The sequence below is a fragment of the Xenopus tropicalis genome, chromosome 7, assembly GCF_000004195.4.
Source record: "Xenopus tropicalis strain Nigerian chromosome 7, UCB_Xtro_10.0, whole genome shotgun sequence".
NCBI classification, from domain to species: Eukaryota; Metazoa; Chordata; class Amphibia; order Anura; family Pipidae; genus Xenopus; species Xenopus tropicalis.
Window position 1 is genome coordinate 832536 of NC_030683.2, and position 17671 is coordinate 850206.

Below are 17671 nucleotides of genomic sequence, written 5' to 3' on the forward strand. Positions count from 1 at the left end.
GAGGCACCAACTCCAGTATTCAGTTCGGCATCCAGCTGAGGCCCAATTGTTTGGCCGAAGGAAATCTGAACCCATAAATTCATGTGACTTTAATCTCTGGGCAACTGAACGAGACGTTGTGTTATTGGTTCTCTCAAATTAGAATATGCAAATTAGGGTTATTCTGCGAAGATTCAGTCTCTGAATCAAAAATATTGGATTTGGTGCCCCCCAACTGGCCGGTACCCCCATTCCCAGGAAGGCTCTGCAGAGGTTCCCCATCGACAGGCACCATTTACCCCAACCAATAGGCACCGTTCCCCCCAACCAATAGGCACCGTTCCCCCAACCAATAGGCACCGTTCCCCCCAACCAATAGGCACCGTTCCCCCCAATCAACAGGCACCGTTCCCCCCAACCAATAGGCACCGTTCCCCCCAAACAATAGGCACCGTTCCCCCCAAACAACAGGCACCGTTCCCCCCAACCAATAGGCACCATCCCCCCCAACCAATAGGCACCGTTCCCCCAACCAACAGGCACCGTTCCCCCCAACCAATAGGCACCATTCCCCCCAACCAATAGGCCACCGTTCCCCCCAACCAACAGGCACCGTTCCCCCCAACCAATAGGCACCATCCCCCCCAACCAATAGGCACCGTTGCCCCAACCAATAGGCACCGTTCCCCCCAACCAATAGGCACCGTTCCCCCCCAACCAACAGGCACCGTTCCCCCCAACCAATAGGCACTGTTCCCCCCAACCAACAGGCACCGTTCCCCCCAACCAATAGGCACCGTTCCCCCAACCAACAGGCACCGTTCCCCCCAACCAACAGGCACCGTTCCCCCCAACCAACAGGCACCGTTCCCCCCCCAACCAACAGGCACCGTTCCCCCCAACCAACAGGCACCGTTCCCCCCCCAACCAACAGGCACCGTTCCCCCCAACCAACAGGCACCGTTCCCCCCAACCAACAGGCACCGTTCCCCCCCAACCAACAGGCACCGTTCCCCACCAACCAACAGGCACCGTTCCCCCCAACCAACAGGCACAGTTCCCCCCAACCAACAGGCACCGTTCCCCCCCAACCAACAGGCACCGTTCCCCACCAACCAACAGGCACCGTTCCCCCCCAACCAACAGGCACCGTTCCCCCCAACCAACAGGCACCGTTCCCCCCAACCAACAGGCACCGTTCCCCACCAACCAACAGGCACCGTTCCCCCCCCAACCAACAGGCACCGTTCAACACCAACCAAAAGGCACCGTTCCCCACCAACCAATAGGCACCGTTCCCCCCAACCAACAGGCACCGTTCCCCCCCAACCAAAAGGCACCGTTCCCCACCAACCAAAAGGCACCTTTCTTCAGCCCATTGAGCAATGCAGAACCAGCCAATAAGTCCTGATGCAGAGACACAGTCCATTCCCTGGCCCATTAATGCAGAACCATAAAATAACCCCCAGATATTGGAGAGCATGGGCCCCCCAGCACTACATGAGGAGATACCACTGGGGTTGCTGAACACAGAGGGGCAGATTTGGCCCAAACATGATTAACCGGCCCCATACAAATCCATGAAGAACTTCACTGATGGTGCTGGTAGGGGTCCACTGGGGAAAGCTGGGTCTGAGTGACTTCATTGGCCAATAGTTCTACTCATGGGATGTGGTGGGAAGTGTCTTCCTTTCACTTGTGTGTTTGGGGCAGAAGGAACCCTTTGCTACCCCGGGGAGATACATTCAGAGTAACGGCCGGGGCACTGAGGGGGGGGGGATTCTGAGAGTTCCCTAATCAGGAGAGTGGGGGTCCCTGTGCATATGGGATAGGGGGGCTATCAGCAGCACCATGGGGTATATGCCGGGGCTAGAAGCCTTCCCCATAGAGACTGGGGCAACAGGACGTGGAAGATGAGCTGCCTGTGGTATCATGGGGGACTAAGGGGGTGTCACTGGGCAACTGTGGGGGGCAAAGCTCATACTCATTGGGCTCTAGGGCCCCCTGCACCCCCCATAAAAGCTGCTTTGGGACTGGAGCCGACTTCCCGCACCTGGTCCCATTTGCTCGTTTTGGCCCGGTTCTGAGGCCCAGTAAGTACTGATCCAACCAGTAGCACTAAGCTTGAACCCTACAGTGGGGCCAGAAGCCTGTGCCGGGATTGGTCCCAGTGTCAGCCTATCAGAGTGACTATACAGAGGGGATACGCCCCCATAGGCAGCAATAGGGATGCATTTAATCCTCCGTTTCTGGATTGGCCAGAGGAGAGTCAGCTGATGCCGAACTGAACCCTAATTTGCATATTCGCATTTTGAGAAAATTTTTAAAATTGCATCAATTAACGAAACGAATGTTCAGTTGTCCAGAGTCACATGACTTTATGGGTTCAGATCGGGTTCCGCCAAACTGCAAAAGGTACTGATCCAGCCACATCCCGAACAAACACTGGATTCTGTGCATCCCTATTGTATAGTCAGATATACTGGTGCCCCCCCCCACTAATTGTATTATATACTGGTGCCCCCCCCCCCACTAATTGTATTATATACTGGTGCCCCCCCACTAATGTATTATACTGGTGCCCCCCCCCCACTAATTGTATTATATACTGGTGCCCCCCCCCCCACTAATTGTATTATATACTGGTGCCCCCCCCCCACTAATTGTATTATATACTGGTGCCCCCCCCCACTAATTGTATTATATACTGGTGCCCCCCCCCATAATTGTATTATATACTGGTGCCCCCCCCACTATTGTATTATATACTGGTGCCCCCCCCACGTATTATATACTGGTGCCCCCCCCACTAATTGTATATACTGGTGCCCCCCCCCCACTAATTGTATTATATACTGGTGCCCCCCCCCCCCCACTAATTGTATTATATACTGGTGCCCCCCCACTAATTGTATTATATACTGTGCCCCCCCCACTAATTGTATTATATACTGGTGCCCCCCCCACTAATTGTATTATATACTGGTGCCCCCCCCACCATTAATTGTATTATATACTGGTGCCCCCCCCACTAATTGTATTATATACTGGTGCCCCCCCCCACTAATTGTATTATATACTGGTGCCCCCCCACCATTAATTGTATTATATACTGGTGCCCCCCCCACTAATTGTATTATATACTGGTGCCCCCCACCACTAATTGTATTATATACTGGTGCCCCCCCATTAATTGTAGTATATACTGGTGCCCCCCCATTAATTGTATTATATACTGGTGCCCCCCCCATTAAATGTATTATATACTGGTGCCCCCCCCACCATTAATTGTATTATATACAGGTGCCCCCCACCATTAATTGTATTATATACAGGTGCCCCCCCCATTAATTGTATTATATACTGGTGCCCCCCCCATTAATTGTATTATATACAGGTGCCCCCCCACCATTAATTGTATTATATACAGGTGCCCCCCCACCATTAATTGTATTATATACAGGTGCCCCCCCACCATTAATTGTATTATATACTGGTGCCCCCCCCACCATTAATTGTATTATATACAGCTGCCCCCCCCCCCCCCCCCCACCATTAATTGTATTATATACAGGTGCCCCCCCACCATTAATTGTATTATATACAGGTGCCCCCCCACCATTAATTGTATTATATACTGGTGCCCCCCCCCCCCCCCCACTAATTGTATTATATACAGGTGCCCCCCCCACTAATTGTTTTATATACAGAGGGACCATAAAGCATATATACTCTATAGAGAGAGCTCCCTGTCCTGTAACCCTCAGTGACTTCTAATATCCTTATCATTTACAGTAGGGAGTACATTACCCCCATACAGGCCGTATGTGGCACATATAGACTCGCCGGACCACCCTAACCAATATCTATGTACTATGGAGATCAGCTGCTTCATCTGCTGAAGCACCATGTTGGCCAGTGTATGTTGGGCAGTCTATGTTGGACAGTGTGTGTTGGGCAGTCTATGTTGGGCAGTGTGTGTTGGGCAGTCTATGTTGGGCAGTGTGTGTTGGGCAGTGTGTGTTGGGCAGTGTATGTTGGGAAGTGTGCGTTGGGCAGTCTATGTTGGGCAGTCTATTGGGTTGGGCAGTGTGTGCTGGGCAGTCTACACTGGGAGTTGGTTTTGGGTTGCTCAGTGGCCAATGAGAGCCCTGGGGACCTGCTGCTTCATTACTGAGACTTCCCGCTCCCCGGCCAATGGAATTCACTGTAACTTGGACTGATCTGCATCTGTATCAGGTTTACTTTCCGGCCAATAGAATTCCGACTCATGATACAAAATACTCAGAAATAATGATATTTCTCAATGAGTCGCTTTACAGCAAACTCTCAGAAAAGTGCTATCATGGGGCCACAGTGCTATCATGGGGCCACGGTGCTATCATGGGGCCACGGTGCTATCATGGGGCCACGGTGCTATCATGGGGCCACGGTGCTATCATGGGGCCACGGTGCTATCATGGGGCCACGTGCTATCATGGGGCCACAGTGCTATCATGGGGCCACGGTGCTATCATGGGGCCACGGTGCTATCATGGGGCCACGGTGCTATCATGGGGCCACGGTGCTATCATGGGGCCACAGTGCTATCATGGGGCCACGGTGCCATAGTGCTATCATGGGGCCACGGTGCTATCATGGGGCCACGGTGCCACAGTGCTATCATGGGGCCACGGTGCCATATTGTTATCATGGGGCCACGGTGCCATAGTGCTATCATAGGGCCACGGTGCTATCATGGGGCCACGGTGCCATATTGTTATCATGAGGCCACAGTGCCCCCCTCCCATAAACCACGTGCCATTGGAACACAGTGCTGCCCTGAACAAGCCAATCAGCTTGCTAGAGGGCCGTTAGGTTGTGCAGGGGTTAAGGGTGGGGGTAAGTGCATTCAGGAATAGGAAGCGCCGGAGCAACACTCTGCAGGAGTCTGGGGGGAAATGCTCTGCAGATGGAGGGACCAAGTACAGAGAAGCTTTGCAGGATTCTGGCCAATGAATGACAAGGTTTGGGTCACCTGTTAGTCGAGTGATCCTAAGCGTCAGCAGGCAGTGGGGCAACAGAGCGGCCCCCGGGGGCTTTTGTTGGCAATTAGGAGCAATGTTTGAGCTCTTTGGCAGGGATGGGGTTAAAGAAGCCGGGTCTTTGGCAGGAACGTAGTTACAGTTTGGGGTTTGGCAATGAGTCGGGTCGGGGAGGTCACTGTAAGGCATGCGAGACCTCCCCAGCGCAGCAGGCTCCTCCCACCAGATGCTCCGCCCTCTCCCACAGGGCGCAAGGGGCGGATCCATTCTGCTGCCAGTGCAAAGGTTGGATCCAGTCTGCTGGAGAAATGGGGCCCCCGATCTCTCCGGGTTGGACCAACGCAACATTCCAAGGTCCAAGGGAAGACGAGTGCGGCCGGTTGGTTCTTTGCCACCACATTCTCACGTTCTGGGGGTCATTTATCAGCACAGAGTCCCCCCCCCAGCCCTTAGTCGATACATTCACTGTATTTTGCAAATAGTTCCCCTTTAACCGAGGGAACCCACCAATCAGATGTCTCCTAACTACTGACTATTCTACTAACTAAACTACTCACTCACCGAGAATATGCCCCCCAGGGTGGCAACACTGGCCCCTTATACCCCCACCCGGGGGCTCTTTCCTGACGTGCATAAGGGCAGCATAAAACTGCGCCCTTAGGGAAAACCAATGACCAATACCGGGGGCCCTGGCTACTGGCACCTCAATAAAAAGCCCCCTGATTGGCCACCGAATGTAATGCCCACTGAGAAAGGAAAAAGCAGTTCCTGAGAAAGCAGATCGGGTCGGTACCAACGCGGGGAGACTGGGCCGCACTGCAGAACCCGTCACACAGACAAACACAGAACCCAATGGAAAGGACGATGGAACATTCGGCGCCGCTCGTTGCCCCCTCCCCAGTCGCCCAAATGCATAGAATGAGCAGATCGGTGTTTGCACCCTCTCAGCACTTGTAGGGTTAATACATGCACCCCATGAATGGCACTGACCCCCCCCCCTTCCTGCTGGAGCCAATGGGACGTGCATGACGGTTACACAAAGTGTCACAATGGGGGGGGTCGGACCCCCCCCGAAATAAAATACACTAGAAAAACACAGACTTCCCACCACAGGGGACACTGTCGCTACCTACCTTGCTGCATAGCAACCGCAGAAGGACTCACACCCCCCTCTCTGTGGCTCCCCATAATAAATGACACCCAGACACACAGGGCAGTCTCTCACACTCTCACACTCAGTTCTCCATCTCTCGCTCCTCTTCCTCCTCCCCCGACTGCACTCCCGAGGTGGCCACGTCGGACACTTTGCGGCTGTGTGGGGGGGTCTCGCCTTCCTCTCGCTGGGGCGACAGAGACTGCAGGTCGTGACACAAGACGTCGTCATCTTCCATGGGGGAGATTTTAGAGTGCAGCAACTGAGAGCTAATCTCACAGATGTTCTCCAGCGGTCTCTCCTCAAACTCGGGGCCCGGGATAGAGTCCGGCCCTCCGGGGGGCGCGGGAGACCCCGTCAGAGACTGCTCGCTGCTGGCCCATGCCTCCGATGAGCCAAGGCAGTACAGTCCCTGCGAGACATAGGAGTGCGGCCAGCAATCAGAGTGCGTCTGGGCAAGGTTGTCTGTAGGGGTAAGAACGAGAGAGAGAGGGGGGTATATAAGGAGAGGGGGGCAGAGTGAGACATTAGGGGGGGCATAAGGAACAGTAAAGTACAGAAGCACCAACCCATTGTACAGAATTAGTGATGGGCATGGATTTGCGGCGAATTTCCGCGTTTTGCCATTGGCGGATTGTTTAGTGAAACGGATGAAAAAATTTGCCGTGGAAAAATGCGCCCCACGTCCAAAAATTGTCGCCGGCATCAAAAGAATAGCCGCGGGCGACAAAATATGAGCCGCGTGAGAAAATAATAGCCGTGGGCGACAAAATAATAGCCGCGGGCGACAAAATAATAGCCGCGTGACAAAATAATAGCCGCAGGCGACAAAATAATAGCCGTGTGACAAAATAATAGCCGCGGGCGACAAAATAATAGCCGTGTGACAAAATAATAGCAGTGGGCGACAAAAAAATAGCCGTGTGACAAAATAATAGCCGCAGGCAACAAAATAATAGCCGTGTGAAAAAATAATAGCTGCGGGCGACTAAATAATAGCCGTGTGTCAAAATAATAGCCGCGACCGACAAAATAATAGCTGCGTGCGACAAAATAATAGCCGTGTGACAAAATAATAGCCGCGGGTGACGAAATAATAGCCGTGTGACAAAATAATAGCCGCGGGCGATAAAAGAATAGCCGTGTGACAAAATAGTAGCCGTGGGCGACAAAATAATAGGCGTGTGACAAAATAATAGCCGCGGGCGACAAAAGAATAGTCACGGGCGACAAAATAATAGCCGTGTGACAAAATAATAGCTGCGGGCGACTAAATAATAGGCGTGTGTCAAAATAATAGCCGTGGGCGACAAAATAATAGCCGCGGGCAACAAAATAATAGCCGCGGGCGACAAAATAATAGCCGTGTGACAAAATAATAGCCGCGGGCGACGAAATAATAGCCGTGTGACAAAATAATAGCCACGGGCGACAAAATAATAGCCGCGGGCAGCAAAACAATAGCAGTGCAACAAAATAATAGCCGCGGGCAACAAAACAATAGCAGTGCAACAAAATAATAGCCACAGGCAACAAAATAATAGCCGCGGGCGACAATTTTTTTTGCCGCACGACATTTTCGCTGTTTCGTGAATTTTTCGCCGTTTCGCAGATCTTTTGAAAGATTCGCAAATTTTTCGGCGAAGCATAACGGAACAGATTCGCTCATCACTGTACAGAATATCTACCATTTGTTGATCTTTAGTTCCCCTTTAACATTAACTCTCACATCCCCCTCTTCCTTCACTGGGTCCCCATTTCTGGCATTTATTGCCCCTTACCCTGGTTTTCCAGCAGCTCCTGGTAGGTCTCACTCTGTCTCTCTTGGTTGGAGTTGACGCTCTCTTCCTCCCCGTCCATAGAGGACCAGGCCATGAGCGTTGCCTCCGAGATGGCAAATTGCTGCATTACCCCTGCCGACATGGAGAGAGGTTTGGGGGTTACAGGGGGTGAAAAATGACAACTGGATAGTGTGCCAGTAGGGGGCGGTGACCCCAATATTGGGGTATTAGTACTTTTCTCCTCCCGAACCCTCCAGCCTCCAGTTCCCAATCTCCTCCCGAACCCTCCAGCCTCCAGTTCCCAATCTCCTCCCAAACCCTCCAGCCTCCTGCTCCCAATCTCCTCTTGAACCCTCCAGCCTCTAGTTCACAATCTCCTCCCGAACCCTCCAGCCTCCAGTTCCCAATCTCCTCCCGAACCCTCCAGCCTCCAGTTCCCAATCTCCTCCCTAACCCTCCAGCCTCCTGCTCCCAATCTCCTCCAGAACCCTCCAGCCTCCAGTTCCCAATCTCCTCCCGAACCCTCCAGCCTCCAGTTCCCAATCTCCTCCTGAACCCTCCAGCCTCCTGCTCCCAATCTCCTCCAGAAACCTCCAGCCTCCAGTTCCCAATCTCCTCCCGAACCCTCCAGCCTCCTGCTCCCAATCTCCTCCTGAACCCTCCAGCCTCCTGTTCCCAATCTCCTCCCTAACCCTCCAGCCTCCTGCTCCCAATCTCCTCCAGAACCCTCCAGCCTCCAGTTCCCAATCTCCTCCCGAACCCTCCAGCCTCCTGTTCCCAATCTCCTCCCGAACCCTCCAGCCTCCTGTTCCCAATCTCCTCCAGAACCCTCCAGCCTTCTGTTCCCAATCTCCTCCCGAACCCTCCAGCCTCCTGTTCCCAATCTCCTCTTGAACCCTCCAACCTCCAGTTCCCAATCTCCTCCTGAACCCTCCAGCCTCCTGTTCCCAATCTCCTCCCGAACCCTCCAGCCTCCTGTTCCCAATCTCCTCTTGAACCCTCCAGCCTCCTGTTCCCTATCTCTTCCCAAACCCTCCAGCCTCCTGTTCCCAATCTCCTCCCGAACCCTCCAGCCTCCAGTTCCCAATCTCCTCCCGAACCCTCCAGCCTCCTGTTCCCAATCTCCTCCCGAACCCTCCAGCCTCCTGTTCCCAATCTCCTCCCGAACCCTCCAACCTCCAGTTCCCAATCTCCTCCCGAACCCTCCAGCCTCCAGTTCCCAATCTCCTCCCGAACCCTCCAGCCTCCTGTTCCCAATCTCCTCCCTAACCCTCCAACCTCCTGCTCCCAATCTCCTCCTGAACCCTCCAGCCTCCAGTTCCCAATCTCCTCCCGAACCCTCCAGCCTCCTGTTCCCAATCTCCTCCCTGGGCCTCAGAACAAGCGACCAGTTAATTCAATGTATCACTGCCTGGGGAACACTGCGGGAACACTGGGGGTACACTGGGGGAACACTGGGGATACACTGGGCGTACACGTGGGGAATACTGGGGGAACACTGGGGGTACACTGGGGGAACACTGGGGGTACACTGGGCATACACGTGGGGAACACTGCGGGGAACACTGGGGGTACACTGGGCATACACGTGGGGAACACTGCGGGAACACTGGGGGTACACTGGGGAACCTGGGGGTACACTGGGCATACACGTGGGGAACTGCGGGAACACTGGGGGTACACTGGGCATAACACGTGGGGAACACTGTGGGACACTGGGGTACACTGGGGAACACTGGGGGTACACTGGGCATACACGTGGGGAACACTGGGGGAACACTGGGGGTACACTGGGGGAACACTGGGCATACACGTGGGGAACACTGCGGGAACACTGGGGGTACACTGGGCATACATGTGGGGAACACTGTGGGAACACTGGGGGTACACTGGGCATACACGTGGGGAACACTGGGGGTTCACTAGGGGTACACTGGTGGAACACTTGGAGTACAGTGGGGGGACACTGGGGGTACAGTGGGGGAACACTGGGAGTACACTGGGGGTACAGTGGGGGGACACTGGGGGTAAAGTGGGGGTAAAGTGGGGGTAGACTGATGTATGATGCCCCTACTCTGCTACTGGGTGGCCACTGGTACAGAAATACTCTGAATGGGGTGAAGCCCCCAAACTTGCCGGAAGAGGGGATATAAGAAATACTGCAGCACCATCTGGCGACAGGGGAGCAGGGAGAGGAGCTGGCACATGGGGTGCGGCCCCCATAAGGCCCAGGCACTGACCCCCATGTGTCACTGTTGTCACATCCACTCCAAAAAACTCCCCCCAAAGCAGCCCTGCAGCACATGGGGGCTCAGGTAATGGGGGGCTCAGGTAATGGGGGGTGCAGGTAATGGGGGGCTCAGGTAATGGGGGGTGCAGGTAATGGAGGGCGCAGGTAATGGGGGCGCAGGTAATGGGGGGCTCAGGTAATGGGGGGCTCAGGTAATGGGGGTTCAGGTAATGGGGGGCTCAGGTAAATGGGGGCTCAGGTAATGGGGGGGTGCAGGTAATGGAGGGCACAGGTAATGGGGGCGCAGGTAATGGGGGCTCAGGTAATGGGGGGCTCAGGTAATGGGGGCCTCAGGTAATGGGGGCTCAGGTAATGGGGGCTCAGGTAATGGGGGGCTCAGGTAATGGAGGGCTCAGGAAATGGGGGCTCAGGTAATGGGGGGCTCAGGTAATGGGGGGCTCAGGTAATGGGGGCTCAGGTAATGAGGGGTTCAGGTAATGGGGGCTCAGGTAATGGGGGCTCAGGTAATGGGGGCTCAGGTAATGGCAGGTATGGGGGCTCAGGTAATGGGGCTGCAGGTAATGGGGGGTGCAGGTAATGGGGGCGCAGGTAATGGAGGGCGCAGGTAATGGGGGGCTCAGGTAAGGGGGGGCTCAGGTAATGGGGGCTCAGGTAATGGGGGCTCAGGTAATGAGGGGTTCAGGTAATGGGGGCTCAGGTAATGGGGGCTCCAGGTAATGGAGGGCTCAGGTAATGGAGGGCTCAGGTAATGGGGGGCTCAGGTAATGGGGGGCTCAGGGTAATGGGGGGGTGCAGGTAATGGAGGGCGCGCGCAGGTAATGGGGGGCTCAGGTAATGGGGGCCTCAGGTAATGGGGGCTCAGGTAAAGGAGGCTCAGGTAATGAGGGGTTCAGGTAATGGGGGCTCAGGTAATGGGGGCTCAGGTAATGGGGGCTCAGGTAATGGGGGCTCAGGTAATGGGGGCTCAGGTAATGGGGGGCTCAGGTAATGGGGGGTGCAGGTAATGGAGGGCGCAGTTAATGGGGCGCGCAAGGTAATGGGGGGCTCAGGTAATGGGGCTCAGGTAATGGGGGCTCAGGTAATGGGGGGCTCAGGTAATGGGGGCTCAGGTAATGGGGGCTCAGGTAATGGGGGCTCAGGTAATGGGGGGCTCAGGTAATGGGGCTCAGGTAATGGGGGGCTCAGGTAATGGGGGCTCAGGTAATGGGGGCTCAGGTAAAGGGGCTCAGGTAATGGGGGCTCAGGTAATGGGGGGCTCAGGTAATGGGGGGCTCAGGTATGGGGGGGCTCAGGTAATGGGGGCTCAGGTAATGGGGGGCTCAGGTAATGGGGGGCTCAGGTAATGGGGGGCTCAGGTAATGGGGGCTCAGGTAATGGGGGGTGCAGGTAATGGAGGGCGCAGGTAATGGGGGCGCAGGTAATGGGGGGCTCAGGTAATGGGGGGCTCAGGTAATGGGGGGCTCAGGTAATGGGGGCTCAGATAATGGGGGCTCAGGTAATGGGGGGCTCAGGTAATGGACACTCACACTCAGCAGCCACTCACAGCCCCAAGTACACTCACACTCAGCAGCCACTCACAGCCCCGAGTACACTCACACTCAGCAGCTATACACAGCCCCGAGGGCACTCACACTCAGCAGCCACTCACAGCCCCGAGTACACTCACACTCAGCAGCTATACACAGCCCCGAGGGCACTCACACTCAGCAGCCACTCACAGCCCCGAGTACACTCACACTCAGCAGCCACTCACAGCCCCGAGTACACTCACACTTAGCAGCCACTCACAGCCCCGAGTACACTCACACTCAGCAGCCACTCACAGCCCCGAGTACACTCACACTCAGCAGCCACTCACAGCCCCGAGTACACTCACACTCAGCAACCACTCACATACCTCCCAACTGTCCCGCTTTACGCGTCCCGCTGTCCCGGATAGGCGCCGATCTGTCCCGCTTTTAAAGGGCTCCGCTCCCGTGACATCACACGCACGTCTCCCCTTAGCGCCGCAGCTTCAGTTCTAACATAAAGCCATTCACAGTGCAGCAGCTGCGGCGCTAACAAGTGCGTGTGTGACGTCACGAGGAGGAGAAGGAGAGCCCTGGGGCACAGCCGGATGGTGGTAGGAGCAGGGGGAGCTGCAGAAAGCAGGGGGATGCTGGGGAGGACACTGGAGGAAGGTAAGGGGCAGCTGGAGGATGTTGGGTGGGATGCTGGGGGGAGTTGGAGGATGTTGGGTGGATGCTGGGGGAAGCTGGAGGATGTTGGGTGGATGCTAAGGGGAGCTGAAGGATGTTGGGTGGATGCTGGGGGAAGCTGGAGGATGTTGGGTGGATGCTGGGGGGAGTTGGAGGATGTTGGGGGAGGACACTGGGGGGAGCTGGAGGATGTTGGGGAGGACACTGGGGGAAAGCTGGAGGATGTTGGGGAGGACACTGGGGGGAGCTGGAGGAAGGTAAGGGGCAGCTGAGGATGTTGGGTGGGATGCTGGGGGAGCTGGAGGATGTTGGGTGGATGCTGGGGGAAGCTGGAGGATGTTGGGTGGATGCTGGGGCGGAAGCCTGGAGGATGTTGGGTGATGCTGGGAAGCTGAAGGTGTTGGGGAGGACGCTGGGAGGAGCCTGGAGGAAGGAAAGGGGCAGTTGGAGGATGTTGGGTGGATGCTGGGGGGAGCTGGAGGATGTTGGGTGGATGCTGGGGGAGCTGGAGGATGTTGGGCTAGATGCTGGGGGAAGCTGGAGGATGTTGGGTGGATGCTGGGGGGAGCTGGAGGATGTTGGGTGGGATGCTGGGGGCAGCTGGAGGATGTTGGGTGGGATGCTGGGGGGAGTTGGAGATGTTGGGTGGATGCTGGGGGAAGCTGAAGGATGTTGGGGGAGGACGCTGGGAGGAGCTGGAGGAAGGTAAGGGGCAGCTGGAGGATGTTGGGTGGGATGCTGGGGGGGAGCTGGAGGATGTTGGGTGGATGCTGGGGGAAGCTGGAGGATGTTGGGTGGATGCTGGGGGGAGCTGGAGGATGTTGGGGTGATGCTGGGGGAGCTGAGGATGTTGGGCTGGATGCTGGGGGAGCTGACGGATGTTGGGTGGATGCTGGGGGAAGCTGAAAGGATGTTGGGTTGGATGCTGGGGAAGCTGGAGGATGTTGGGTGGATTGCATGGGGGAGCTGAAGGATGTTGGGTGGATGCTGGGGGAGCTGGAGGATGTTGGGTGGATGCTTGGGAAGCTGGAGATGTTGGGTGGATGCTGGGGGGAGCTGAAGATGTTGGGTGGATGCTGGGGAGCTGGGATGTTGGGTGCATGCTGGGGAAGCTGGAGGATGTTGGGTGGATGCTGGGGGGAAGCTGGAGGATGTTGGGTGGATGCCTGGGGGGAGCTGGAGGATGTTTGGGTGGATGAGTTGGAGGATGTTGGGTGGATGCTGGGGGAGCTGGAGGATGTTGGGTGGATGCTGGGGGGAGCTGAAGGATGTTGGGTGGATGCTGGGGAAGCTGGAGGATGTTGGGATGGTGCTGGGGGCAGCTGGAGGATGTTTGGGTGGATGCTGGGGGAAGCTGGAGGATGTTGGGTTGGGATGCTGGGGGGAGCTGGAGGATGTTGGGTGGATGCTGGGGGCAGCTGGAAGGATGTTGGGTGGGATGCTGGGGGAGCTGGAGGATGTTGGGTGGATGCTGGGGGGGAGCTTGAAGGATGTTGGGTGGATGCTGGGGGAAGCTGGAGGATGTTGGGTGGATGCTGGGGGAGCTGGAGGATGTTGGGTGGATGCTGGGGGAGCTGGAGGATGTTGGGTGGGATGCTGGGGGAGCTGGAGGATGTTGGGTGGATGCTGGGGGGGAGCTGAAGGATGTTGGGTGGATGCTGGGGGAATGCTGGAGGATGTTGGGTGGATGCTGGGGGAAAGCTGGGGATGTTGGGTGGATGCTGGGGGAGCTGGAGGATGTTGGGGAGGATGCTGGGGGAAAGCTGGAGGATGTTGGGGGGATGCTGGGGCAGCTGGAGGATGTTGGGTGGATGCTGGGGGAGCTGGAGGATGTTGGGTGGATGCTGGGGAAGCTGGAGGATGTTGGTGGATGCTAGGGGGGAGCTGAAGGATGTTGGGTGGATGCTGGGAGGAACTGGAGGATGTTGGGTTGGATGCTGGGGGGAGTTGAGGATTGTTGGGGGAGGACACTTGGGGGAGCTGGAAGGATGTTGGAGAGGACACTGGGGAAGCTGGAGGATGTTGGGGAGGACACTGGGGGGAGCTGGAGGATGTTGGGTGGATGCTGGGGAGTTTGGAGGATGTGGGGAGGACACTGGGGGGACTGGAGGATGTTGGGTGGATGCTGGGGGGAGTTGGAGGATGTTGGGGAGGACACTTGGGGGGAGCTGGAGGATGTTGGGGAGGATACTGGGGGGAGTTGGAGGAATGTTGGTGGATGCTGGGGGGAGCTGGAGGATGTTGGGAGGACACTAGGGGGGAGCTGGAGGATGTTGGGTGGATGCTGGGGGGAGCTGAGGATGTTGGGGAGACACTGGGGGGAGCTGGAGGATGTTGGGTGGATGCCTGGGGGGAGTTGGAGGAATGTTGGGGAGGACACTTGGGGGAGCTGTGAGGATGTTGGGTGGATGCTGGGGGGAGTTGGAGGATGGTTGGGGAGGACACTGGGGGAGCTGGAGGATGGTTGGGGAGGGACACTGGGGGGGGATGTACTCAGTGCAACTGGTGAGGGGCCGCCCCCGAGTTGTGAGTGGGGATTGTACTCAGTGCTGTGCAGTGGCAACGCCGCCGAGTGATAGAGGTGCGGATGTACTCCAGTGCTGTGAGTGGCCGCCGATGCTGAGTGGATGTCACTCAGTGCTGTGAGTGGCCGGCCCGAGTGTGAGTGGGGATGTACTCAGTGCTGTTGAAGGTGGCTGCCGGAGGTGAGTGGGATTACCTCAGTGCTGTAGTGGCTGCCGAGTGTTGAGTGGGGAGTAACTCAGTGCTGTGAGGTGGCTGCCGAATGTGAGTGGGATGGTACTCAGTGCTGTTGAGTGGCGCCGAGTCGTGAGTGGGGATGTAAACTCAGTGCTGGAGGGCCGCCGAGGTGTGGTGGATGTACTCAGTGCTGTGAGTGGCCGCCGAGTGTGAGGGGGGATAGTACTCAGTTGCTGTGACGTGGCCGCGAGTGTGAGTGGGGATGTAACTCAGTGCTGTGAGTGGCCGCCGAGTGTGAGTGGGGATGTACTCAGTGCTGTGAGTTGGCTGCCGAAGTTGTGAGTGGGGAATTACTCAGTGCGTGAGTGGCTGCCGAATGTGAGTGGGATGTACTCAGGTTGCTGTGAGTGGCTGCCGAGTGTGAGTGGGATGACTCAGTGCTGTGAGTGGCCGCCGATGTGTTGAGGGGGATGTACTCAGTGACGTGTGATGGCCGCCCGGTGTGAGTGGGATTACTCAGTGCTGTGAGGTGGCCGCCGAAGTGTGTAAGCTGGGGAATGTACTCAGTGCTGTGAGTGGCCGCGAGTGCTGAGTGGGATGTATCCAGTGCTGTGAGTGGCCGCCGAGTTGTGAGTGGGGATGTACTCAGTGCTGTGAGTGGCCGCTGAGTGTGAGTGGGGATGTACTCAGTGCTGTGAGTGGGCCCGCTGAGTGTTGAGTGGGGATGTTACTCAGTGCTGTGAGTGGCCGCTGAGGTGTGGAGTGCGGGATGTACTCAGTGCTGTGAGTGGCCGCTGAGTGTGAGTGGGATGTACTCAGTGCTGTGAGTGGCTGCCTGAGTGTAGGTGGGGATGTACTCAGTGCTGTGAGTGGCCCGCCGGAGTGTGAGTGGGATGTACTCAGTTGCTGTGAGTGGCTGCTGAGTGTGAGTTGGGATGATCAGTGCTGTGAAGTGCGCTGCTGGAGTGTGATGGGATTGTTACTCAGTGCTGTGCAGTGGCTGCCTGAGTGTGAGTGCGGGAAATGTACTCAGTGCTGTGAGGGCTGCTGGGAGTGTGAGTGGGGATGTACTCAGTGCTGTGCAGTGTCTGCTGGTGTGAGTGGGTGTGGATGTACTCAGTGCTGTTGAGTGGCCGCTGAGAGTGTGAGTGGGGATGTACTCATACCCCCAACATTTGAAAAGCAGAAGGAGGGACAAAAATGTCTGGGTGGCAATTTTTAGGCCACACCCACTTTTTGGCCACGCCCCCCCCTCCAAACAGGCCCATTTTACAAAAAACCACACTTCTGAAAAAGCATAACATACACAAAGCACCAGAAGACACGGGCCCAATCATTTCGATGACATATCTGTGGCCCTAAGGCGGTTTCTCATACGCTCTGTGGCACCTGTACTTAATGGCAGACTCTGCATGGCGGGCATTGGTAGCCATGGTCCCCCCAATATATTGCTGTCCTCCCCCAGTGTCCCCATATATGGCTGCTTCCCCACTGCAGCATCCTCCCCAACATCCTCCAGCTCCCCCCAGTGTCCTCCCAACATCTCCAGCTCTCCCCCGTGTCCTCCCCAACAATCCTTCCAACTCCCCCCAGCGATCCACCAACATCCTCCAGCTCCCGCCTTATGTGTCCTCCCCCAATCACCTCCAACTCCCCCCAGGCATCCACCCAACATCCTCCAACTCCCCCCAGTGTCCTCCCCAACATCCTCCAGCTCCCCAGTGTCCTCCCCAACATCCTCCAACCCCCCCAGCATCCACCCAACATCCTCCAACTCCCCCAGTTGTCCTCCCCAAACATCCTCCAGCTCCCCCAGTGTCCTTCCCCAAACAATCCTCCAGCTCCCCCCAGCATCCACCCAACATCCTCCAACTCTCCCCCAGTGTCCTCCCCAAACATCCTCCAGCTCCCCCCAGCATCCACCCAACATCCTCCAACTCCCCCAGCATCCTCCAACATCCTCCAGCTCCCCCACATCCACCCAACATCCTCCAGCTCCCCCCAGCATCCACCCAACATCCTCCAAGCTCCCCAGTGTCCTCCCCAACATCCTTCCAGCTCCCCCAGGCATCCACCCAACATCCCCAGCTCCCCCAGTGTGCCTCCCCAACATCTCCAACTTCCCCCAGCATCACCCAACATTCCTTCAGCTCCCCCCAGCATCCACCCAACATCCTCCAGCTCCCCCCAGCAATCCCACCCAACATCCTCCAGCTCCCCAGCATCCATCCCAACATCCTCCAGCTTCCCCCTAGCATCCACCAACATGCCTTCAGCTCCCCCCAGCATCACCCAACATCTCCAGCTCCCCCAGCATCCACCCAACATCCTTCAGCTTCCCCCAGCATCCACCCAACATCCTCCAACTCCCCCAGCATCCACCAACATCTCCCAACTCCCCCAGCATCCACCCAACATTCCGCAGCTCCCCCACATCCACCCAACATCCTTCCAGGCTCCCCAGTGCTCCTGCCCAACATCCTCCAGCTCCCCCAGCATCCACCCACATCCTCCAGCTCCCCAGTATCCTCCCCAACATCCTCCAAAAGCTCCCCCCAGCCATTCCACCCAACATCCTCCAACCT

At 56.5% G+C, this 17671-nt stretch overlaps 1 protein-coding gene across 3 annotated transcripts in view; it reads right to left on the minus strand.

Annotated features, from left to right (window-relative positions):
* Window positions 1-3638: 3638 nt before the first annotated feature.
* The window catches only part of fam131b (family with sequence similarity 131 member B), a 38452-nt gene continuing 24419 nt past the window's right edge, over window positions 3639-17671 (minus strand). For all 3 annotated transcript variants that reach the window (XM_031905650.1, XM_031905649.1, XM_031905651.1), the window contains 2 exons: window positions 7938-8069; window positions 3639-6621 (listed from right to left, as the gene is read on the minus strand). In XM_031905650.1, coding sequence (XP_031761510.1) covers window positions 6239-6621; window positions 7938-8069 — 515 coding nt within the window. In that variant the 3' untranslated portion in view covers window positions 3639-6238. The remainder of the gene's footprint in view (window positions 6622-7937; window positions 8070-17671) is intronic.